At 45.3% G+C, this 25,816-nt stretch overlaps 1 protein-coding gene across 1 annotated transcript in view; it reads right to left on the minus strand.

The window, feature by feature from the left end:
• Positions 1-5,859: 5,859 nt before the first annotated feature.
• LOC129561034 (solute carrier family 22 member 2) overlaps positions 5,860-25,816 on the minus strand; it is a 36,761-nt gene continuing 16,804 nt past the window's right edge. The window contains exons 7-11 of the mRNA XM_055433366.2: positions 20,956-21,170; positions 20,046-20,154; positions 19,162-19,274; positions 15,234-15,333; positions 5,860-5,926 (exon numbers count right to left, since the gene is read on the minus strand). Of these exons, the coding sequence (XP_055289341.1) occupies positions 5,860-5,926; positions 15,234-15,333; positions 19,162-19,274; positions 20,046-20,154; positions 20,956-21,170 (604 nt within the window). The remainder of the gene's footprint in view (positions 5,927-15,233; positions 15,334-19,161; positions 19,275-20,045; positions 20,155-20,955; positions 21,171-25,816) is intronic.

Genomic DNA, 25,816 nt, shown 5'->3' on the forward strand with positions numbered 1-25,816 from the left:
CGATGAAGCAGGATGCCTGAGTGTGTCTGTGAGGGTGTTTCAGAATGAGATCGGCATTGCAAGCGGAGGACTCAGCAAAAGCGGATGCCCCCCACTTCAAACAACCTGGGTGGGCATTGTCCAATCCATGGGCTGAGCAGAACGAGAAGGAGAGGAGGGAGTGTCGTCCCTGCCTGCCATCCTACCATTCTGCTGCTGTGAGCGGGGCATCTATCTTCTGCCCTGCGTGGGACTGGGAGTTACAGCATCATGCACCCCTGGTTTTTACAGCTGGCTTTCCTGGGTCTCTGGCTTGTAAACAGTAGGTCGTGGGACTTCTCAGCCTTCACAATCATGTAAGCCAAAGTTTCCTTTCACGTATGTGTATATGTACATTGTCCATTGGTTCTGTTTTCTCGATGAACCCCAGTGTGAACCCTGATGGGCACACCTCCTCTCTGTGAAACTGTAACAGAACAGAACCCCGGGGGACCTTTCTGGGGCAGACCCCTCCCCCACAGCCTGTGATGTAGCTCCTCCCTGAAGCACCCAGATCACGGTAGCTCATGCTTACTTCCTGAGTTTTTCAGATGCTAAATACTATCACCAAAGGGAAGAAATTAACTGCTTGATGATCCGAGCACTGTAGCCCCCAGATCCACTGGAGCCTAAGGATTGCTCAGGTTTACCCCTGTGACCCTGCCCTGTTACCTTCCCATCAGCCAGTCAGAAACTGCACAAACTGATCACAAACCCTGCCATCCTCCCCAACCCCATCCTTAAAATGCTTTGCTGAACTCCTTCAGGGAGTTGACGGGTTTGGGGGGCATGAGACATGCATTCTCCTTGCATGATTCTGGGGTTTGCAGTAAACATTTCTCTGCTCCTAACTCTAACATTTAGGTTTGTTTGTCCTCACTGTATGTCAGGCACACGAGCTTGCGTTGAGTAGCAAAACCGGCTGGCGAACCCTCCACTCAGTTAGGTGGCCACATTCGAATGCGATCACCCATCTGTGTCTCTTAGTTGTGTTACAGGAGGACCAGGGATCAGTTAGATTTGCTCCTAAATCTGTTTTTTCTCTTTGAACTCGATATTGTGATTACCTAATTTGATGACTTGCAGCCATGAAATTAAAAGACGCTTACTCCTTGGAAGGAAAGTTATGACCAACCTTGATAGTATATTAAAAAGCAGAGACATTACTTTGCCAACAAAGGTCTGTCTAGTCAAGGCTATGGTTTTGCCCATGGTCATGTATGGATGTGCGAGTTGGACTGTGAAGAAAGCTGATCACCGAAGAATTGATGCTTTTGAACTGTGGTGCTGGAGAAGACTCTTGAGAGTCCCTTGGACTGCAGGGAGATCCAACCAGTCCATTCTAGAGGAGATCAATCCTGGGTGTTCATTGGAAGGACTGATGCTAAAGCTGAAACTGCAATACTTTGGCCACCTCATGCGACGAGTTGACTCACTGGAGAAGACTCTGATGCTGAGAAAGGTTGGGGGCGGGAGGAGAAGGGGACGACAGAGAATGAGATGGCTGGATGGCATCACCGACTCTGTGGACATGAGTTTGAGTGAACTCCGGGGGTTGGTGATGGACAGGGAGGCCTGGCGTGCTGTGGTTCATGGGGTCGCGGAGAGTCGGACACGACTGAGCGACTGAACTGAACTGAACTGAACTGAATTTGATGACATCACATAATCTGATGAAATAGAAAGGGAAAAATGCATTTTTAATACACAATTCAATTAAAGTAAGTTAAATCAGCAGTCCCCTACATTTGGGCACCAGGGACTGGTTTCATGGAAGACAAATTGCCACTGGCCTGGGTGGGGTTACAGTTTTGGTTTGGCCTGCCCAATGCTCACCTCCTGCTGTGTATCCCAGTTTCTAACAGGCTACAGTCTGTGGCCTGGGGGTTGGGGACTCCTGAATTAAATGCTTTCTCGATATTCAATAGACTGAGTCACTAAAAATGTCATGTAAATGTGGACAAGTCAAATATTAAAGAAAAAAAACATGGTAAAAATCTGGAATTTTGGATCCAGGTTGTTTCAAAGTGTTTTGAGTTCTGGTTCTACTTTAAAGAGACCCAAATTGCAAATGATGAACAATGCATTAGGAAAATGGCTTATGCCAGAAAAAGCCGAAGAGCTCCTAACAGGAGGCATATTCTTAGAGAAAAGATGTTCCTCCTTCATTGAAGAAATAAAAATACACTCTTTTTGTTTTAGGTTAAATGAAAATAATAGTCTTTGATGAGTGGGGCTTTTTAGATAACGGGGCTTCTACTGAGCACATCTTACAACGTGGATAGAGTGGTTGCTGACCCTTCCCCTCCCAAGTTGCCCCTCCCAGTGTACATGGCCACCCCAATCTGCATGGCCCACCTAGTTCTTTCCCTCAAGAGTGCTGGGGCTTTCGGGAATCACCACACCCAGAACACGCCCCGAGGCCGCTGGACAGCCCAAACCATCTCAGGGCACAGGGAGGAAGCCATAAGGGGGCCACGTGCACAGCGTGCTGGCGTAGTGTGAGCTCTTCTTTCCAAACTGCCACCTTCTTACCTGACTTCTCGCCTGTTTGCTACACAACTGGTGCTGCGTTCTAGGCACACAGAGGGAACGCAGACTTTAGATTGTCACTAGTATCGCCTTCTCTGTCTTTTATTGTTTTTTTTATTCCAACATTTCTTTCAGTTTACAGAGGTGGAGTTCTACCCAGGGGTCAGCAAACTTTTTCCATAAAGGGCTGCTGTGCTGTGCTTAATCACTCAGTCATGTCTGACTCTTTGCAACCCAATGAACTGTAGCCCAACAGGCTTCTCTGTCCAGGGGGATTCCCCAGGCCAGAATACTGGAGTGGGTTGCTGTGCCCTCCTCCAGGGGATCTTCCCAACCCAGGGATCGAACACAGGTCTCCCACATTGCAGATGGATTCTTTACCACCTGAGCCACCAGGGAAGCCCATGAATACTGATGTGGGCAGCCTATCCCTTCTCCAGGGGATCTTCCGAACCCAGGAATTGAACTGGGGTCTCCTGCATGGCAGGTGGATTCTTTACCAGCTGAGCTGTCAGGTAACCCCATAAAGGGCTAGATAGCAACTATTTTAAGGCTTGTGCACCAGAGAATCTTTGCAGCAGCCACTCACTCTGCTGCAGTGGCTGCAAAGTTGCCTTAGACAATATAGAAGTCAATGGGTGTGGCTGTGTGTCAATAAAACTTTATTTAAAAACAGGCAGCATGCTGGATTTGGTTTATGGACTGAAACCTGTGTCAACAGCAAGAGTTCTTAATTGAGTGAGGGGCTGGTAAAAGCCTGTGAAAGTATATGCAAATTTGGGGTATGCAGTTTTCTGGACAGAGAAACCGTAGTTTCCTTCGGATGTCCAAGACATTTTGACCATTAACTTTAAGAAACATTGTTACAGAGAAGTGGCCTCTTCTGGGTCTCCATAGCATTTCATTTTTAAAATACTGTTTTTAATCTTTTATTTTGAAATAACTAGATTCACAAGAATTTACAAAGGTAATCCAGAGAGATTCTGGGTCCCCTTTACCTGGTGTTCCCCAATGGTTCCATCTCACGTAATTACAGAAAATGTCAAAACCAGGAAACTGACGTTGGTGTATCATGTGAATATAGACCCATGTCACTTTATCACACGGGTAGATTTATGTAACCACTACCATAATTAACTACTGATTTGTTTTCCTTCTCAGTACTTTTTCCTTTCATGAGTGACCTTTGGAGACTGGCCTTTATCACTCAGCCTAGCACCCTTGAGATCCATTCAAGTTGTGTGTGTCTTGTTGATTTGTTCCTTTTTCTTGCTGAGGAGTGTTCCTTGGTATGAGGGACATTTTGATTATTTCCAGATTTTGTTTAATTAGAGACAAAAACTGCCATGAGCAATTGTGTATGGCATTGTGTGTGGATGTATGTTTTCCTTTCTCTGGGATAAGTACCCAAGAGGGCAATTGCTGAGTGATATTTTAAGTACATGTTTAGTTTTTAAAGAAACCATCAAACGATTTCCCAGTTAATCATTTATTTTTTAAAACAGCATGAGCATGCCACAGATCTGCACATGAAAAAATACAAATGCAAGAATCGCAGAAAAAGTAAAATCTTTTAATCATTCCTTGTGTACTGCCCAGTCCCATTCCTCTTCCCCCTAGATCGTTAGTTAGATGTACATCCTATTGTTTCTACATCCTTGTTTCAAAACTCATCTTAACTCTTCATCATGAAGGTCTTTATATGGAGTGCCTATGTATCATTTTCACTCTTTTTCAACTGATGAGTTGATATACCATAGTTTATTTAAGCATTTCTCACATATAAGGACTTTGGTTATTTCCAATTTTTGCTCTCATCAACAAATGACGCAATGAATACCTCTGAGATGAATCTTTACACTTTAGTGTTTCTCACAATAGATACCTAGTAGTGAAATTGTTGGGTTCAGATGTGCACATTTCTAATATGTGCATGGACACTGCCAAACTGCTTTCTAAAGACTAAACCAATCAACTCACGCATGCCAGCAATGTATGAAAGTTCTTTCATATCCTCATCCATACTTGACATTTTCAATTTTTAATTAATTTTATTAATTAATCTGAAGAGTGAAAAATATTTCATTATTATTTCCCTGACAGTGAGGGTATAATTCTTTATATATATATAAAACCTAACCATTTTTTAAAGCTATTTCTATAAATAACTTTATATCCTTGAACCATTTTTCCCCTATGGTCTGTCTAAAGGATTATCATTTCTTTATTGACTTTTAGTAGCTTTTTACTTATTTTGGATATTGGCTGTTTAATATTTTATATGTGGCAAATATGTCCCCAAATCTGTCACTCATACATTAAATTTACTTTTGGGGTGTGTTAAACATTGGAGGGACTGATGCTGAAGCTGAAACTGCAATACTTTGGCCACCTCATGCGGCGAGTTGACTCACTGGAAAAGACTCTGATGCTGGGAAAGGTTGGGGGCGGGAGGAGAAGGGGACGACAGAGAATGAGATGGCTGGATGGCATCACCAGCTCTATGGACATGAGTTTGAGTGAACTCCGGGAGTTGGTGATGGACAGGGAGGCCTGGCGTGCTGTGATTCATGGGGTCGCGGAGAGTCAGACACGACTGAGCGACTGAACTGACTGAAACAGCTAGCCTCATTTAATCTAGCCTTGTTTTGTGTGGTCACATCAATCAATCATTCACTGTATGTCTCTTGGATTAGGCTTTTGCCTAGGAAGTCCTCCTTATTTCAAATTAGGGAAATATACTCATACTTTTTCTCATGTGTTGTTCTGCTAACTGTTGGAGCTGATGCTAGGTGTTCCAGCCAGCACATCAAATCTAGAACCTTGGGTCAGAGCACTCATATCAGTAAGTCTTACCGGACTCATGATTATGTTTCATCCTCCTGGGCCTTGTATATTTACGATTCATTCCTAAACTTGTAGCCAGATTTCTGCTGATTTAAATTATAAAATCTTGACATTCTTTTTATGTGTAAGCTATTTCTTTCCCAGACAGACTTTCTGCTTCCCCCTTGAGATATTCTAGAGCCTACTCTGGAAATATCTGGTCCAGAGGAGTACTGGCATCCCCTCTTAAGGTACCTATGTAAGGTGAGGTCATTGGATGTGCTCAGGCAAGGGAAGATTGCAGGACCCCGTCCTAGAGGCAGATTTTCATACAGCAGTACAACAGGCTCCATTTGGTTATAGATCAAGGCGAATAGTGTCCAAGCAGAAGTAAGGTTGACATGTAGAGGCTTTGTGATGAGAGCGGAAATCTCTGCTTCTTGCCTTGTTTTTGTCAAAGCAAACTAGAGCAGCTCTCTCTTCTTAATTTAGTGGAGTGTCTAGTTTCTTGACTTCAATGTAAATCATCTTTTCTTTGTTTTTTCCTGACCTGCAATAATAAAACAAAAAAGGAGAGTAGAAAGAGATTATGAGGAGCTGAAAACCAAGATGAAGTGGGTAACAGAAAGATGCAGCAGCAAAAGAGTGCAAGCTCTGTCCAGGGCCAGTCTCGCCAGGAGCTCCTCGTGGGGACGCCCGAAGAGAAAACGGGCAGAGCGGCGTGAGCAGCTAATGTGGGTGGAGGCACTCCGGACGTGCTCTCCTGGGAGTGGGACTGGCCCACATTCGTTGTTTGCGGTGTTTCACTCCTCTCTGTGATAGAGAACAGGGTAAACGTCTAACTTTACTTTTCTATCGCTTAAAAGGGATGAATGCAAAATGTAGACACTGCTATCATCTGTTCTGCAAATAGGACTTGAGAGACCATTTTTACCAAAGATTATTGACTTTTCAGTAAAAGTAAGGAGCAAATAAAAATTAACTCAAAAATTTTTTCAAATTGCAACTTTTCTTAGTCCTCTTGTCTTTATGAATATGAGGGTCTTGCTGATATTCGTGTAAAAACGCTGCTTCCTTCACTTTGCTATTCCCAGACACACCCTCTTGGCACGTTTGTGTTTATAATACTGAAATCCAGGCTGGGGCTGCTCCTGGGTCCCTCAGCTCCTCATAGAATGCCCCGCCTGGAGGTGCTTGGTCTTGCCCCAGGGTCTGGATCCCTCTGAGATAGAGAGAGGAGCAGACGCTCACCTGAATCCAGGTGGTTCTGCAGGCCTCTCAGACTCCAGACGCAGGGGCCCAAGCTCAACAACCAAGCTCCAAGGGCCTCCTTGTCAACAGTGGCAACAACAAAAATGGTAGGTGCAGCAGCAACAACAGCAGCAACAGAAACAGCAGCAGCAATAGCAGTATCAACAGCAGCAGCAGCAGGAACAGCAGCAGCAGCAGCAATAGTAACACCAGAAGCAGAAACCGCAGCAGAAATAGTGACAGCAACAACAGCCGCAGCAAAAACTATTGTTGCTGCAACAACAACAATAGCAGAAAAAGCAGCAGCAACAATAGCAGTAGCAGCAGCAGCAGGAGCAGCCAGGTTGCTGGTAACTGAAGGCAGCCATAGGCTCGATAAAGGACAGAAATGGTATGGACCTAACAGAAGCAGAAGATATTCAGAAGAGGTGGCAAGAATACACAGAAGAACTGTACAAAAAAGATCTTCACGACCAAGATAGTCACGATAACGTGATCACTGACCTAGAGCCAGACATCTTGGAATGTGAAGTCAAGTGGGCCTTAGAAAGCATCACTATGAACAAAGCTAGTGGAGGTGATGGAATTCCAGTTGAGCTATTTCAAATCCTGAAAGATGATGCTGTGAAAGTGCTGCACTCAATATGCCAGCAAATTTGGAAAACTCAGCAGTGGCCACAGGACTGGAAAAGGTCAGTCTTCATTCCAATCCCAAGGAAAGGCAATTCCAAAGAATGCTCAAACTACTGCATAATTGCACTCATCTCACACGCTAGTAAAGTCATGCTCAGAATTCTCCAAGCCAGGCTTCAGCAATATGTGAACCGTGAACTTCCAGGTGTTCAAGCAGGTTTTAGAAAAGGCAGAGGCACCAGAGATCAAATTGCCAACATCCGCTGGATCATGGAGAAAGCAAGAGAATTCCAGAAAAACATCTATTTCTGCTTCATTGACTATGCCAAAGCCTTTGACTGTGTGGATCACAATAAACTGTGGAACATTCTGAAAGAGATGGGAATCCCAGACCACCTGATCTGCCTCTTGAGAAACCTGTATGCAGGTCAGGAAGCAACAGTCAGAACTGTACATGGAACAACAGGCTGGTTCCAAATAGGAAAAGGAGTACGTCAAGGCTGTATATTGTCACCCTGGTTATTTAACTTATATGCAGAGTACATCATGAGGAACGCTGGGCTGGAAAAAGCACATGCTGGAATCAAGATTGCCGGGAGAAATATCAATTACCTCAGATATGCAGATGACACCACCCTTATGACAGAAAGTGAAGAGGAACTCAAAAGCCTCTTGATGAAAGTGAAAGAGGAGAGTGAAAAGGTTGGCTTGATGCTCAACATTCAGGAAACAAAGATCGTGGCAACTGGTCCCATCACTTCATGGGAAATAGATGGGGAAACAGTGTCAGACTTTATTTTTTTGGGCTCCAAAATCACTGTGGATGCTGATTGCAGCCAGGAAATTAAAAGATGCTTGCTCCTTGGAAGGAAAGTTATGACCAACCTAGATAGCATATTAAAAAGCAGAGACATTACTTTGCCAACAAAGGTCCGTCTAGTCAAGGCTATGGTTTTTCCCGTGGTCAAGTATGGATGTGCGAGTTGGACTGTGAAGAAAGCTGATCACCGAAGAATTGATGCTTTTGAACTGTGGTGCTGGAGAAGACTCTTGAGAGTCCCTTGGACTGCAAGGAGATCCAACCAGTCCATTCTAAAGGAGATCAATCCTGGGTGTTCATTGGAAGGACTGATGCTAAAAGTGAAACTCCAATATTTTGGCCACCTCATGCGACAAGTTGACTCACTGGAGAAGACTCTGATGCTGGGAGGGACTGGGGGCGGGAGGAGAAGGGGACAACAGAGAATGAGATGGCTGGATGGCATCACCGACTCGATGGACATGAGTTTGAGTGAACTCCGGGAGTTGGTGATGGACAGGGAGGCCTGGCATGCTGTGATTCATGGAATCGCAAAGAGTTGGACACGGCTGAGCGACTGAACTGAACTGAACTGAGCTGAAGGCAGCCCTGCACAGGGCACCTTGCATGCTCATCCCTCTCGTGAACTCAGCCCTCTGGGGTGAGGCGTGTCCATGAACCCTGGCCTTGGGCTGCCAGGATTAAAACCTTGGCTTTGTTACTTACTGCCTTTGGGCAAATCTCTCTTTTTTATTCTGTCGTCAAATGGGGTTAATGATACTACCGAATGCCTAGGGTTGTTGCAAGGATTAAATGAGGTGATACAGGAGAAGGTCTTGCAAAGCACTAGATGAAGGCTCTCAGGACATGGAAGCTATTGCGGCTCAGTTTTCCAGGAAGGGAAGCAGGGTGAAGGGGTGTGTTAGTAAGTCAGAAGGCGCTCCGCACCAGGATGGGCTCGGGGACTGAACGGCTTGCGTGGTGCTGGGGCTCCTGTCCTCCCTGGCCTCACCGCTGCTCACTCGGTCCCCGCACTCTGTCTGGATCGGCTCTCCACACCTCGCGAGAAGCCTGCCTGACCCCAGGTGCCAACTACAGCTGCCCCCTCTCCTGGGTGCCTCTGCCTCCCACCGGCTGGCCCCTCCTCGTCTTTCTCTGCACGGGAGCCTCCACCCAACTCGGCTTCAGTGCCCCATCTTCTCACATGCTCCTCCTGTCATGCTCTGAACGCTACTCATCTCTCTCCTGCCTTCAGTTCATACAGAGGATGGAAAAGTGCAGATCTTCGTAGACGTATTTGCAGATGGCACAGTTAGCAAGAATATAAAATAACAATAGGAAGAATATTGCAAAATACCTCTTTAGCCTACTTTGAACCAGTCTGATAAAAATGGAAAATTCTTTCAAGTACAGGCATATGGGTGTATCACTCAGCTGCACTTCCCTGTCTCAAAACCATTCAGCGTATATTTAAAAATTTGATTTCCAATAAACCATCCGGGTACCTATTTTATTGTTTTGTAAAAGAGCTGTGAAAGCTTCTATGAACAGTCTTGGTGGTTATTGAACATTGACAAAGAGCCAGGCACTTTACACGCATTATCCGCCCACCAGGCTCCTCTGTCCATGTGATTTCCCAGGCAAGAATACTGGAGTGGGTTGCCATTTCCTTATCCAGGGGATCTTCCCGACCCAGGGATCAAACCCACATCTCCTGTGTTGCACGTGGATTTTTTTTACCTGCTGAGCCATCAGGGAAGTTCCATTTAGTCATTACAAAAATTGAATGAATAGGAACTCTTGTTCCATTGACAGATGAAAAATTGAGCCCTAGTGGAGTGAAGATAACATGATAGGAAATATGAGGACTCATAGCCCAGCAGGACCCTATGAAGCCTTTCCAGAATAGACACCCACCCATGACTTCCACCTGCCTTTGTCTGTAGAAAAACTTTAGTCAAAGAATAAATTTAATCAGAGAAGCGAGAACATGCAGAAAAAAACAGCCAAGCAAGACAAAATACTACTTTAACCATTAACTAAAGTCAAGGACCTTTAGTTCCTCTTCAAGGGCTGTAGATAATATTCTGAGCCATGTCCTTTGAGCTGTTTTCCAGATTCTGAAACCCCCACCAGGTGGAAGAAACTACCTATGCTGCCCACGAACACTAGACCCCAGACTGGTTGGAACCAGAAGGTTGATGTTGCTGTCTCCCAAGGACTTTACCACCAACCAGTCAGAAGAATGTCCATGAGATGGTCACACACCCCATAACTCCCTTCCCTCACCTTGTTTTATAAACCTTTCCTTGAAAGTCTTCAGGAAGGTTGGGTGTTTTAAGCACTAGCTGCCCTGGACTCTTTGCTTGGCACCTGCGAAAAAGCTATTCTTTCCTACTTTACCCCAAAACTCTGTCTCTGAGATTCAATTCAGAGTCAGTGCACTGAGGCTGGGTTTTGGCATCAGACCTGGCCTGTTCCTCACCATCACATGTTACTGCCTTGCTGACACTGGAACTGGCAGGGGAAAACCTAAGGGTACCTCACATAGGGATGCCGTAGAAAGAGCTCTACATTTATTCCACAAATATTTGGCGAGTGCCTGCTCTTTGTGTGCAGGAACTATGCTTAACTCTAGGGACACGACCATAAATGATGTAGAATTTCTGTCCTCCAGGAGAGGTACTCATGTGGATGGGAAGATGCACTGGACAAGGTCTATGGGGGTTGGTTGATCAAGATCAAGGATCTCAAACTCAAAGATCCACACTCACCAGATAGAGAACAGGTGTCCTAGGCACCAAGTGTGGGGAAGGCGGGCCTGTGGCTGTCTCCAGCAGGCATGCCCTTCAAAGAGCTGAGCTGTCACCACTCAGCTCCTCCAAATTGTCAACAGGAGGAAACTGCCTGCTCAGTGTTACCCAATTCTCTGATTAAAAAAAAAAAAAAGATTCTGGAAATTCAGTTTCTGTGGAATTTCCCACTTAAAAAAGTATGTGGGCCAGGCAAAGCTCCTGAGACCCCGGTGTCCCAGGAACTGCTAGTGTATGACCTCTGGCTGAATTCAAAGCCGCTTCCAAGTTCTAGGAAAAGCCTCAGACCACTATGATTCTTCTGCCGTGACCTTTGCCCAAGTACTGAATATGTGAAATGTGAAAGGTTTGTAGCCTGGGTACAAGTCAGCTCAGTTCATGGCGTCAGTGGGCCGAAAATGGACTACGGATAAAACAGTTATAGCTAAGCACATCACATTAAGAGATTCATGGGGGAGTGTGTCATATATGTTTCTCTGTATGTCGATTTTTTAAGAATTATTTTATTTATTGATTTTTGATTGCACTGGGTCTCTGTTGCTGTGCTTGGGCTTTCTCTACTTGCGGCCAGCAATGGCAGCTCTCTAGTGGTACCTGGGGCTTCTCACTGAGTGGCTTCTCTTGTGGAGCACAGGCTCTAGGCCCATGGGCTTCAGTAGTTGCTCCATGCAGGCTTTGGTGGTGGCGGTTTCCTGGCTGTCGGGCATGGGGCTTCCGTAGTTGTGGTACATGGGCTCTGCAGTTGTGGCTCATTGGCCCTAGAGTGTGCATCTTCAGTAGTTGCGGCCCACAGGCTTAGTTGCTCTGTGGCAAGTGGAATCCTCCTGGACCAGGGATCGAACTTGCATTGGCAGGCGGATTCTTATCCAGTGTACCAACCAAAAGGGAAGTCCCTATTTTTTATTTTTATGGTTATTTTTAAAATAGAATTGTATGTGTTCAGAAAGTGCAAAAAGTATGCCCTGAAGAGTCTCCCTCCCACTTATATCCCATAGCCATCTAATTCCATAGACAATCAATGTTATACACGTTCTTCCAGAGATAAAGTAAATTGTATATATAATTTATATATATGTTTAATATATATTTAAGTTTCACATACATGTATTTCCTCTTTGTACACAAATGATTATATACCTTTCTATGTTTTGCTTTTTTTCCCCATTAATAATACATCTGGGAGAATTTCCGTATCGGTGTATATCAAGGTGCTCCATTCTTTTTAATGACCATGGAGTATTTTACTGAATGACATACCATAATTTACCTAACTGGTCTCCTGATCGATCGACATTTATGCTGTTCTCACTCTTTTGCTACATAAAAATTGCTTTAATGAGTAATCCTGAGCATACACCATTTTACACACATAAATTTCTGCAAGTATGGCATTGCTGCATACAAAGGTACAAACATATACAGTTTTGATACTGTTGTCATATTGCCCATCAGAAAGGCTTTAAGGACACTGCCTGTCTCTCCACAGCTTCTAACAACACAGTACAGCTGATCCTTGAACAACACAGGTTTGAACTGCATGTGTCCACTTACATGTGGGTTTTTTCTATAAAAAAGTTGAAAATTTTTTGGCAATTTGTGACAATTTGAAAAACTCTCAGATGAAACATGTAGCCTGGAAATTTTGAAAAAACTAAGAAAAAGTTAAGTACATCATGAATGCATAAAGTATATGTAGGCATTAGTCTGGGCGTCCCTGGTGGGCTCAGCAGTAAAGAATTCACCTTCAGGGCAGGAGATGCAGGAGACACTGGTTCGATCCCTAGGTCAGGAAGATGCCCTGGAGCAGGGCATGGCAACCCACTCCAGAATTCCTGCCTGAAGAATCCCATGGACAGAGGAGTCTGGAGAGATACAGTCCATAGGGTTGCAAGGACTCAGACATGACTGGGGCGACTGAGCACGCACGCATGCACAGACTTTAGTTTATGCCTACACGGGCATAAGGTGAGTGATATTTAATACAAAATTAGTAATGTATTCATTTTCTTATTGTTTTATAATTTTGCTTTCAAAGAATTACATTATCTTACATTATGCCTTTCTCGATTGTACTAGAGAACCTGCCTATCATCACAGGTAAGTGGCTTTTTTTTTTAAAAAAAAATGTAACAGATGTTTCCAATACTGTATGATGAATATGACTGTAATACTACTGTATGGCACAAAAATTTCATATCAATCCATTCATTCACGTATGGGCTAGGCTGCCGTGAGCAATGGAGAGCAACAGCATCAGTCAATTACAGTAGGCAACCATAAAGCAATCATATAGATACTTCTTCAGTATGAATGCAGGAATCACTATATGGTGGCAGTGATTTAGTCACCAAGTTGTGTCTGACTCGCAACCCTGCCAGGCTCCTCTGTCAATAGGAATTCCCCGGCAAGAATGCTGGAGTGAGTTGCCATTTTCTCCTCCAGGGGATCTTCCCGACCCAGGGATCACACTTGTGTCTCCTGCATTGGCAGGTGGATTTTTTTTTTTTTTACCACTGAGCCACCTGGGAAGCCCATGAATCACTATATCTGTAAATAAATATGGATTTCTTTTTTACATTATCTTTTCATTTTTGATGTCACTTGTTATTAGTACACGTAAAATCTACCATGTTTTCTTTTTAACTTTATTTATTTAGTTTTGGCTGTGCTGGGTCTTCCTTGCTGCGTGGGCTTTTCTCTAGTTTTGGCTGTGCTGGGTCTTCCTTGCTGCGTGGGCTTTTCTCTAGTTTTGGCGAGAAGGGACTACTCTTCATTGTGGTATGCGAGCTTCTCAGTGCGGTGCCTTCTCTCATTGGGGAGCGCGGGCTCAGGGGCGTGCAGGCTTCAGTATTTGTGGCACGTGGGCTCAGCAGTTGTGGTCCCCAGGCTCTAGAGCACAGGCTCAATAGTTGTGGCGCATGGGCTTCGTTGCCCTGTGGCCTGTGGGATCTTCCCAGATCAGGGATTGAACCCATGTTTCCTGCATTGGCAAGCCAATTCTTTATACCGCTGAGCCACCAGAGAAGTCCTACAGTGTTTTGTATCATATAATAAAATGTTCATGTAAGTGCTGATAGATGATTTGTCTTATAAACAGATGACGTAAATTTATAAATTTATAGTATTTATAAACAAGATGTGTGCCTGCTAAGTCACTTCAGTCATATCTGACTCTGTGCGACCCTATGGACTGTAGCCTGCCAGGCTCCTCTGTCCATGGGATTCTCCAGGAAAGAATATTGGAGTGGGTTGCTATGCCCTCCTCCAGGGGATCTTCCAGACCTGGGGATTGAACCTGCATCTCTCATGTCTCCTGCATTGGGAGGCAGGTTCTTTACCACTAGTGCCATCTGAGAAGTCTGAAAAACACAGTATAGTACTGTAAATGTATTTTATTTTCCTTATGATTTTCTTTAACATTTTCTTTTCTATAGATTACTGTAGGAACACAGTATATGATACTGCCCTATGTGATTCACGAGCTTCTGATTATTAGTGGTTGGGGCTTCCCTTTAGCTCAGTTGGTTAAGAATCTGCCTACAGTGCAGGAAACCTGGGTTCGATCCCTGGGTCGGGAAGATCCTCTGGAGGAGGAAATGGCAACCCACTCCAGTATTCTTGCCTGGAGAATCTCATGGACAGAAGAGCCTGGTGGGCTGCAGTGCATGGGGTCGCGTGACTAACTGGGTGACTAACACTTACTTACTTATTAGCGGTTAAGTTTTGGGGGAATTGAAAGTAAGTGGATTTTGACTGCATAGGAGGGTGACTCCCCTCACTCCTGTGCTGTTCAAGGGTCCACTGGATGTTTTCAAGCGGTTTGATCTTTGACAATCCCAGTGGGTAATAGTGCAGGGTAACTTTGAAATTCTCTTACTATGAAGGAGATGGGGCACACTAATATATTTTGGAGCTGTTTTTTGCTTCTTTTCACTGAATTATGTATTCAAGTCCTTTGTCCATTTTTTCCTACTGAGTGATTTTTCTTATGAATTTGTTAGTACACATTGGGAAAATTAGCCCTTTATGGAGGAGTAAACATTTTCTCTAAGTTTGCTTACCGTTTTTTAGCTTATGGAAGTTCTTCAACAGTTTTAAATTTTTATGCAGTTGAACTGTTTTTCCTAACGGGTCCTGGATGTTCTGGTCAAATTTTACGTCTTCTTTCCTCACTGTGAAAGGGTAAAGGTCTTCTCCTATAACATCTTCATTCTCTTTTACTGTTTCTTTGTTGGTACATTTTAATCTTTGATTTCATTTGAATTGATCTCAGTGTACAGTGTGAGGGATAGATTCAACCTCGTCTTTCTTTCCCCCCAAACATGCATGGAATAATTCATGAAGAAATCCCAACTCCCTACCTCTGCATGTTCTCAACTTCTTCAATGGTCTCAGGCAAAGTTTTCCCTTTGGTTTCTGGGAGCAACAACACCAGTCCTCCAGCAATCAGGCCAACCACAGCTGAAAACCAGACAAAGATCGCATTCAGGGTTGATGCATGCCGCTTCTGTAATTAGAGCTCCCCTGGTTTCTTAAAAAAATTTTTTTCTGATGATTTCCTATACTTACAGATTCCTTTGCCATCTCAGACTGCCCTGTTCCCCATCATAAATATTTTGCCCATTCCAAACTCCACTGAATTACAATTCCTTATAGGGAAATGAAATACTTTGCATTTTGAGTCAAAGTTATTCTAGGCTAGAGGACATTGCCATGATATTAAGATACTTTAGAGTTAGAAAATAACTCTGAAAAAAAACAATGCTAAGAAAAGAAAGAATATAGCCCTGCCAATATAAAGCACTTAGTAATGAAAATGAGTTAGAAACTTGGATCGTTACCAGCAAAGAAAAGTAATGAATCACATATTACTTCATAACAGCATTAAATGGTATAGCCAGGCCTTTTATTTTATTTATTGTTGCTTTTTATTTTTTATTTTACTGAAGTATAGTTGATCTACAATGTTGTGTTAATTTCAGGCATACAACAAAGTGATTCATATATATTCTTTTTAATGTATATAGCTTTTTAAATATATGCATTTATATATAATCTTTTAATGTATATATATATAGTATCTTTGGAGAAGGCAATGGCAATCCACTCCAGTACTATTGCCTGGAGGATCCCAGGGATGGGGGAGCCTGGTGGGCTGCCGTCTATGGGGTCACACAGAGTCGGACATGACTGAAGCGACTTAGCAGCAGCAGCATAATATTTTTATGTATTTATGCATGTATTTTTTATGTATGTATATCTATATATAGACTTTAAATGTATATATATGTGTGTATATACATAAAAAGACCATATATATCTATACATATATATACTTAAATACACATAAAAAGACTATATATACACACAAATACATATATATACATAAAATATACACATACACACACACACACACACACACGTGCTGTGCAGTGCTTAGTCACTCAGTTGTGTCCAGCTCTTTGTGATCCCATGGACTATAGCCCACCAGGCTCTTCTGTCCATGGGATTCTCCAGGCAAGAATCCTGAAGTGGGTTGCCATGCCCTCCTCCAGGGGATCTTCCCAAACCAGGGGTTGAACCCAGGTCTCCCGCATTGCAGACAGGTTCTTTACCATCTGAGCCACCAGGGAAGTCCATGAATACTGGCGTGGGTAGCCTATCCCTTCTCCGGGGTTCTTCCCAACCCAGGGATCAAACCAGGGTACATCTTTATATATTTTCTATCATAGAATGCAAGAAGTAGGATGTGGGTTTTTTACTATTCAGGGGTTTCAAAAAAATGCTTGCTGGACTCCATTTTCTGCATCCTTAAAAATGAAATAGAAATACAGGCCTCCAGTGTGCAGTGATTCAGGGCACCGGCTGTAGCTCTGGGCACCAGGGTACTGACACCCTGAGTTCTGATACCCCGAGTGCTGACACCCCGAGTGCTGACACCTTGAGCACTGGTCTTAGAGCCCCGAGAAGTTCTATGATCTCCCGATACTCCAGGCACCCCTGCAGAATGTGGGATGCCTTCTCCACCTCAAATGTTTGTTATGAGGCTGAAATGAGTTCATATTTGTTCAGTTCAGTTCTGTTCAGTCGCTCAGTTGTGTCCGACTCTTTGCGACCCCAGGTGCTTAGAAAAGTGCCTGGCCCATAGCATGAACTTTTCCAATGTATTCATGTGTTAGTTTTCAAGCTTCTAGATGACCATTTCTGATTATTACCAGAGCACAATTTGCACACCATTACTGTGTGAAAAGAGAAAGAAAAAGTGTAAAACTGCTAGTTTTGCTTCCAGCTAGCTATTAAAAGCTGGTGAGAGAAGGAAACTACCAGCGATATAAAATCGGGAATTTCTTCTTCCCAGGTGGCTCTAGTGGTAAAGAACCTGCCTGCCAATGCAGGAGACACAAGAGACACGGGTTCGATCCTTGGGTCAGGAAGATGCCCTGGAGAAAGGAATGGCTGCCCACTCCAGTATTCCCACCTGGAGAATCCCCTGGACAGAGCAACCTGGCGGGCTATATATAGTTCATGGGGTCACAAAGAGTTGGACACGACCGAGCCACTAACACTTTGCTTACTTCAAATTTGAAATGCAATTAAAATCCTTTATCTTTTTGATGGACAGGCAGGGCTCAAAGGAAGGTCTAGGTCTGGGGAGTTCCTCTGGGTCTGGACTTTGCATATTTTGTTATTGTTGTTGTTGTTAAATGGGACTAAGAGAAACAAAATAGGTACTAAGGAGTATCTATTTTCTACCCAGAAATATCCCACAGATCCGTGGACCACTCACTGCCAACCTAGGGGAGTGGCCGAGGTTGGAGTGTAAGGAAGAGCCCAGAGTGTGTGATGGCACTTCCCAAGATGGAAAGGGGCTCCTGGGGTCAGGCACCTCAGCCAGTGCTGGGGGAGGCAGGAGTCTGGGTCCGGCTCCCAGCCAGGCCAGCCACCCTGCCTACCTTGGGACAGAGACCTCATGTTCTATCAACTTGGCCATCTTGTTGTTATTAAGTTGGAACATGGAAACATTCGTCAGGTCTCTTTCGAGGGTAAGTTCTCCCAAAGCTTTGGAGTTCTTGCTGATAGATCTCCAGCAGCGGAAGCTTCTGCCCTCACAAGTCCCTCGAGCAGAAGGAATGAGCAGAGACACTTGGGTGTGGCGACACGCAGGACGGGGGGAGCCATTTGCTGTCCCCCTGCTGTCGTCTGAGAGGGTCTTTCCCTTCCTCCCCCAGACTGAGTCTTGTAGGCCCATGGGGAAAGCGCTCCATTCTGTCAAATTAAAACAGGGACTCAGAATGAGTCTTAAAGAAGACGGGAGTGGGTGCACGGAGACCCCAGGGCTGACACATTGAGAGGGTGAGGACGTGTGTGGATCTGGAGCCGTGTCTGCCGGGCCGCCCAGGAGGGCACCTGTCCCTCTGTCTGCCGCTGGGGGAAGAGGCAGTGAGTGGGTACTGAGTGAATGGCACCTCCCAGGATCCCAGCCCCTCTCACAGTCTGCAGACTTAGGGTTCAGGATGTGGTGATGATTAGGTTAATCCCTCCCCTTCCCTCCTGCGGCTGGTCTGGGAGGGGTGGACACAGCACCCAGACATCCTTCAGGGCCGGCGGGCAGGACTGTGCCCCTGCTCCTTCAATCTAACCGCCGAGGAACCTGAGGACGGGGTGCCAGCACCCCCACAGGTGTTGCTGTCATGCCAACGCATTTTCTTTCTTTTTTAAAAGACTTACTTGGCTGCACTGGGCCTTCACTGCAGCGAGCAGGGTCTTACAGTTGCAGCGTGTGGGATCTAGCTCCCTGAGCAGGTCTCGAACCTGGCCCCTGTATTCGGATTAAGCTCCGGACCCCCCGGGAAGTCTGGTTTTCCTAGGCTTGGTCTTTGTTTCCCCTGGGAGCTGAAAGCGCCCTTGGCAAAACTTTAACTGCTTCTTTTGAAGTAAGGAAGTAAAAAGAGTTTGTATTTTCCAACGTCTGGGCCTGGAGGAGATAGAAAGGATGCGTTCCTGGACAAAGAGGCAGAGATCAGTGAGGGGAGAGGGTCTTCTTCAAGGAAGCCCCCACCTCACTCGCCCTGGACTTTGCGTCTCTGCCGGCGGGAGTCCTCGTGGGCCCCCAGACTTGAGTGTCGGCGGCTGCCAATGCTGGAGTAACGCTAGTGTCGCCACACTAGTAGTAGGCTAGTTACCAGTCACATTTAGCAGTTGCTTGCAAGGAGAGCAGCAGTTTGGAGGTAGAAATATGAGACCCCTAAAAGACAGGTTTTCCTCCGGACATCTCCGAGGATTTCTTACCAAAAACCACCAGGGGGAGCTCGTGCCAGATGTCGGTGAGCCTGTAGACCAGGAAGGGTGTGAGGATGCCCCCGATGTCACACATGGAGGAGCAGACGAGGACCCCGAGGTTCCTGAAACGGGGGACACCGGCGTTTCCTTCTGCTTATCGCAGGACCGTCCTTATCTCCCACCCCCGCCTCAAATACCGCCCCCGATCATTACAACGGGTGCGAGCTGGAAGTCTTCACCAGTACTGTCCATCCACGGAATGGCTCATCCCCCTCCATGCAATGGCTCCTGTTCTTCCCACGTGGTTCCTGGGTTTTACCGCAGCCCAGGAGTGTGAGGTGTGACCTGCCTACTGCCTTGAAATGGTCCCATCCTCTCTAAAAGGAAGGTGCCTTCCCGAGAGATAGAAGTGCAGGAAGTCAAAAAGAGAAAGACAAACCCCATATGACCTCACATATATGCGGAGTCTAAAATATGACACAAATGAACTTGCCTACAAAACAGAGCAGACTCACAGACACAGAGAATAGACTTGTGGTTGCCACGGAGCAAGGGAAGGCGTGAGAGGGTTGGATTGGGAGTTCGGGGTTAGCAGAGGCAAACTATTCTATACAGGGTGGATCAACCACAAGGCCCTACTGTATAGCACAGGGAGCTAGATTCAATAACCTGTGATAAGCTGTAATGGAGAAGAATATGTAAAAGAACGTACATATGTATAACTGAATCATTTTGCTGTTCAGTAGAAATCAACACGCCACTGTAAATCAACTGCACATCAATAAAATAATTTTTTTAAAAAGGTGCGTGGTCCTCTGTTGGCACCCGTGGTCATTCTCACCAGTAGACAAATGTCGCAGCCGCCCTCCTCTCGCTGAGGGAGACGTACGCACCTGATGAACGTGGGGTACAGCTCCGCGTTGACCAGGCAAACCATCTCGTAGGCCAGCGTTATCCCCATTCGGCCCAGGCAAGCAGCCGTAACTCTTAGCCAGTGTAGATCTGAGGGGAAAACACGCGGCTGACGTGCTGCGCAGGCTCCCAGGTCGCCAAACGGAGCTCGAGGCAGCGGGGGGGGGAAGGAGACAGTGCGTCCCCCGGAATGGGGCAAGAGCGCGCCGTCAGGGCTTCCGCACACTCAGCGCAGTTCTGCAAAATGCCCCGCGTCTGCTTGTGTTAGCCTCGCGGTTCTAACACACTCCTCACTTTAGACCTCAGGCGCTAATGGCACCGCAATGACACCCGCTTCCACAGTTCCACCAGCTTTCATCTGCAGAGGTCACTCAGAAGAAATAGCCTGCTCTCTGTGCTGGCCCAGCTGGATGGCCCGAGGCGTGGGTCCTCCTAGCCTCTCTTGTATTACGTCAGAGAACCGACTCTTTGCGACCCCATGGACTGTAGCCGATCAGGCTCCTCCGTCCGTAGGATTTTCCAACCAAGAGTACTAGAGTGGGTTGCCATGTCCTTTTCTAGGGGAGCTTCCTGACCCAGGGATCGAACCCAGGTCTCCTGCATCACAGGCAGACGCTTTACCGTCTGAGCTACCAGGGAAGCCCAACTCAGAGAACCAGTGGATGTGATAATCTCACATGAGGCCATCACGGGGTGCCATGGCTCTTACAGGCAGAGTTGCCATATGCGTTCACTCAGGAAAGTCCCAGATATTTCATTCATTCTTTCCAAATTGACTTCCATGCTGAATAACATGGTCTTCCTATCAGAGGGCTGTGCTTCCCGCCCTCACCCCTCTGGCCTCTTCTCAGGGCCTTGGCAGACAAGACCCCAGCTTGGCTGGGCACTTACCCTCAGGGATAAAAGCCGAGGCTAGACAGGCTGCCCCCGCCACCATATTGGATATGGCCCATGGATAGCGGCGACCTATGCGGTCAATGGTGAGGATGATGATGAAGGCAGCTGGGAACTCAACCAGGGCAGAGTAGAAGAAGTCCAGGTAGATGTTGCTCCCCGCAAGGCCCATGTGCATGATGAGGCCCTGGTAGAGGACAGAGCTCGTGAACCTGAGCAGAGAGCAGAGCTCAGATCACGACGAGCTCAGGGAACAAGTCACCGAAAGGCCCACTGTAGGGCCCCTTTGCCAGCTTATTACTGCTTTCCCTCCTTTCCACTGCTTTTACACCATCTGACCCACTATGGCGACTGGCTGCAACCTCAGAATCTGGAAAGGGAAAGAATTAGGCTAACATTCCCTGTCTTAATTGAAAGGCGAGAAGCAATCTCTTACTGGAAGGATTTATTTAGTAGAACTGTTTCAGGTTATTAGCGGTTGTTAATCTTTTCTCTTTCTGGTCGTCTAATGACTACTTAATCCGAACATTAGGAACACAGGAGACCAAATGGGAACCACATTCCCAAATGGATACAGCCCCACTTTTGATGATTTATGTTCTGACATGATACAGACAACATTTTAAAAATTAATTAATTTTTAAAACTGAAGTGTAGTTGATTTACAATGTTGTGCCAGTCTCTGCTGTATAGCAAAGTGGCTCAGTTATATGCTTTCTTTTTTCATATTCTTTTCCATTATGGTTGATCATAGGACACTGAATCTAGTTCCCGGTGCTATATGGTAGGTCCCTGTTATTTATCCATTCACTAACAAGACTTAGATGATGTTTCTGGTTTTGTTAACTGAAAGTGTTCAATGAAAAATATGAGGATAATGAGGTCAGGTTTCCCCGATGCATTTTGCATGCAATATTGTGAAGGCTGCTAAATTAACTCCTGGTAAGGGTGGTGGCCTAGAGGAGATACTCTTTGTCCGAGGTAAGGAACAGTGGCTGTGCTTTGTTGGAGCAGCCGTGAAGAGATACCCGACGTCCAAGGTAAGAGAAACCCAAGTAAGATGGTAGGTGTTGCGAGAGGGCATCAGAGGGCAGACCCACTGAAGCCATAATCACAGAAAACTAGTCAATCTGATCAAATGGACCACAGCCTTGTCTAACTCAATGGAACTAAGCCATGCCATGTGGGGCCACCCAAGATAGGCGGGTCATGGTGGAGAGGGCTGACAGAATGTGGTCCACTGGAGAAGGGAATGGCAAACCACTTCAGTATTCTTGCCTTGAGAACCCCATGGACAGTATGAAAAGGCAAAATGATAAGATACTGAAAGAGGAATTCCCCAGGTCGGTAGGTGCCCAATATGCTATTGGAGATCAGTGGAGAAATAACTCCAGAAAGAATGAAGGGATGGAGCCAAAGCAAAAACAATACCTAGTGATAGAAGTAAGGTCCAATGCTGTAAAGAGCAATATTGCATAGGAACCTGGAATGTTAGGTCCACGAATCAAGGCAAATTGGAAGTGGTCAAACAGGAGATGGCAAGAGTGAATGTTGACATTCTAGGAATCAGTGAACTAAAATGGACTGGAATGGGTGAATTTAACTCAGATGACCATGATATCTACTACTGTGGGCAGGAATCCCTTAGAAGAAATTGAGTAGCCATCATGGTCAACAAAAGAGTCCGAAATGCAGTACTTGGATGCACTCTCAAAAACGGCAGAATGATCTCTGTTCGTTTCCAAGGCAAACAATTCAGTATCACAGTAATCCAAGCCTATGCCCCAACCAGTAATGCTGAAGAAGCTGAAGTTGAATGGTTCTATGAAGACCTGCAAGACCTTTTAGAACTAACACACAAAAAAGATGTCCTTTTCATTATAGTGGACTGGAATGCAAAAGTAGGAAGTCAAGAAACACCTGGGGTAACAGGCAAATTTGGCCTTGGAATACAGAATGAAGTAGCAAAGGTTTTGCCAAGAGAACACACTGGTCATAGCAAACACCCTCTTCCAACAACACAAGAGAAGGCTCTACACATGGACATCACCATGTGGTCAACACTGAAATCAGATTGATTATATTCTTTGCAGCCAAAGATGGAGAAGCTCTATACAGTCAGCAAAAACAAGACCGGGAGCTGACTACGGCTCAGATCATGAATTCCTTATTGCCAAATTCAGACATAACTTGAAGAAAGTAGGGAAAACCACTAGACCATTCAGGTATAACCTAAATCAAATTCCTTATGATTATATAGTGGAAGTGAGAAATAGAATTAAGGGACTAGGTCTGATAGATAGAGTGCCTGATAAAGTATGGACGGAGGTTCGTGACATTGTACAGGAGACAGGGATCAAGGCCATCCCCATGGAAAAGAAATGCAAAAAAGCAAAATGGCTGTCTGGGGAGGCCTTATAAATAGCTGTGAAAAGAAGAAAAGTGAAAAGCAAAGGAGAAAAGGAAAGATACAAGCATCTGAATGCAGAGTTCCAAAGAATAGCAAGGAGAGATAAGAAAGTCTTCCTCAGTGATCAATGCAAAGAAACAGAGGAAAACAACAGAATGGGAAAGACTAGAGACCTCTTCAAGAAAATTAAAGATACCAAGGGAACATTTCATGCAAATATGGGCTCGATAAAGGACAGAAATGGTATGGACCTAACAGAAGCAGAAGATATTAAGAAGAGGTGGCAAGAATACACAGAAGAACTGTACAAAAAAGATCTTCACGACGAAGATAATCTTGATGGTGTGATCACTGACCTAGAGCCAGACATCTTGGAATGTGAAGTCAAGTGGGCCTTAGAAAGCATCACTACTAACAAAGCTAGTGGAGGTGATGGAATTCCAGTTGAGCTATTTCAAATCCTGAAAGATGATGCTGTGAAAGTGCTGCACTCAATATGCCAGCAAATTTGGAAAACTCAGCAGTGGCCACAGGACTGGAAAAGGTCAGTCTTCATTCCAATCCCAAAGAAAGGCAATGCCAAAGAATGCTCAAACTACCACACAATTGCACTCATCTCACACGCTAGTAAAGTCATGCTCAAAATTCTCTAAGCCAGGCTTCAGCAATACGTGAACCGTGAACTCCCAGATGTTCAAGCAGGTTTTAGAAAAGGCAGAGGCACCAGGGATGAAATTGCCAACATCTGCTAGATCATCAAAAAAACAAGAGAATTTTAGAAAAACATCTATTTCTGCTTTATTGACTATGCCAAAGCCTTTGACTGTGTGGATCACAATAAACTGTGGAACATTCTGAAAGAGATGGGAATACCAGACCACCTGACCTGCCTCTTGAGAAATCTATATGCAGGTCAGGAAACAACAGTCAGAACTGGACCTGGAAACAACAGACTTGTTCTAAATAGGAGGAGTACGTCAAGCTTGTATATTGTCACCCTGGTTATTTAACTTATATGCAGAGTACATCTTGAGAACCGCTGGGCTGGAAGAAGCACAAGCTGGAATCAAGATTGCCAGGAGAAATATCAATAACCTCAGATATGCAGATGACACCACCCTTATGGCAGAAAGTGAAGAAGAACTAAAAGGCCTCTTGATGAAAGTGAAAGAGGAGAGTGAAAAAGTTGGCTTAAAGCTCAACATTCAGAAAACTAAGATCATGGCATCTGGTCCCATCACTTCATGGGAAATAGATGGGAAAACAGTTGAAACAGTGTCAGACTTTATTTTGGGGGGCTCCAAAATCACTGCATATGCTGATTGTAGCCATGAAATTAAAAGACGCTTACTCCTTGGAAGGAAAGTTATGACCAACCTTGATAGCATATTAAAAAGCAGAGACATTACTTTGCCAACAAAAGTCCGTCTAGTCAAGGCTATGGTTTTTCCAGTGGTCATGTATGAATGTGAGAGTTGGACTGTGAAGAAAGCTGAGCACTGAAGAACTGATGCTTTTGAACTGTGGTGCTGGAGAAGACTCTTGAGAGTCCCTTGGACTGCAAGGAGGTCCAACCAGTCCATTCTAAAGGAGATCAATCCTGGATGTTCATTGGAAGGACTGATGCTGAAGCTGAAATTCCAATACTTTGGCCACCTCTTGCGAAGAGTTGACTCACTGGAAAAGACTCTGATGCTGGGAAGGATTGGGGGCAGGAGGAGAAGGGGACGACAGAGCATGAGATGGCTGGATGGCATCACCGACTCGATGGACATGAGTTTGAGTGAACTCCGGGAGTTGGTGATGGACAGGGAGGCCTGGCGTGCTGTGATTCATGGGGTCGCGGAGAGTCGGACACGACTAAGTGACTGAAATGAACTGAACTGAACTGAAAGCTCTGTTTTTGTCAGTGACGGTGGATATTCTTCTATTGTTTAGCTGTCCCGTGTGGCACGCAGGTCACTCAGGATCTTAGTTCCCCGACCAGGGATCGATCCCATGCTCTCTGCAGTGGGAGCGTGGACCACCAGGGACGTCCCCTTCTGTCGGTGACTGTGAAGCATCATTTGGCTGCTCTTGTCACCCCAGTGATGTCACTCAGTGAAGGGAAAGCATGCTGCATGGTTCAGAGACTGGTGTGGAGCCCACGGCCCAGGGCTCTGGAGCAGCCTGCAGGCAGTGAGGATGGTCAGACTTGCTACTGGATGTGGAGGCAGTGGTTATACCTGTTGGGTAGTCTTATTTGAGAAGTTTATTTCTTTACATTTTCTCCAGGTAGAAAAGAAAAGGCCTTGCAGTAGAGATCTACACTCATATCAATTGATCTATGCAACAAGGACCTACTCTATAGCACCAGGGACTCTATCAAAATTTAGTAACAACCTGTAAGGGCTTCCCTGATGACTCGATGGTAAAGAATCTGATCTATCTGCCAATGCAGGAGACCCA

Source organism: Moschus berezovskii, chromosome 10 (assembly GCF_049115385.1).
Source record: "Moschus berezovskii isolate FMDL1 chromosome 10, NW_MosBer_1.0, whole genome shotgun sequence".
NCBI lineage: Eukaryota > Metazoa > Chordata > Mammalia > Artiodactyla > Moschidae > Moschus > Moschus berezovskii.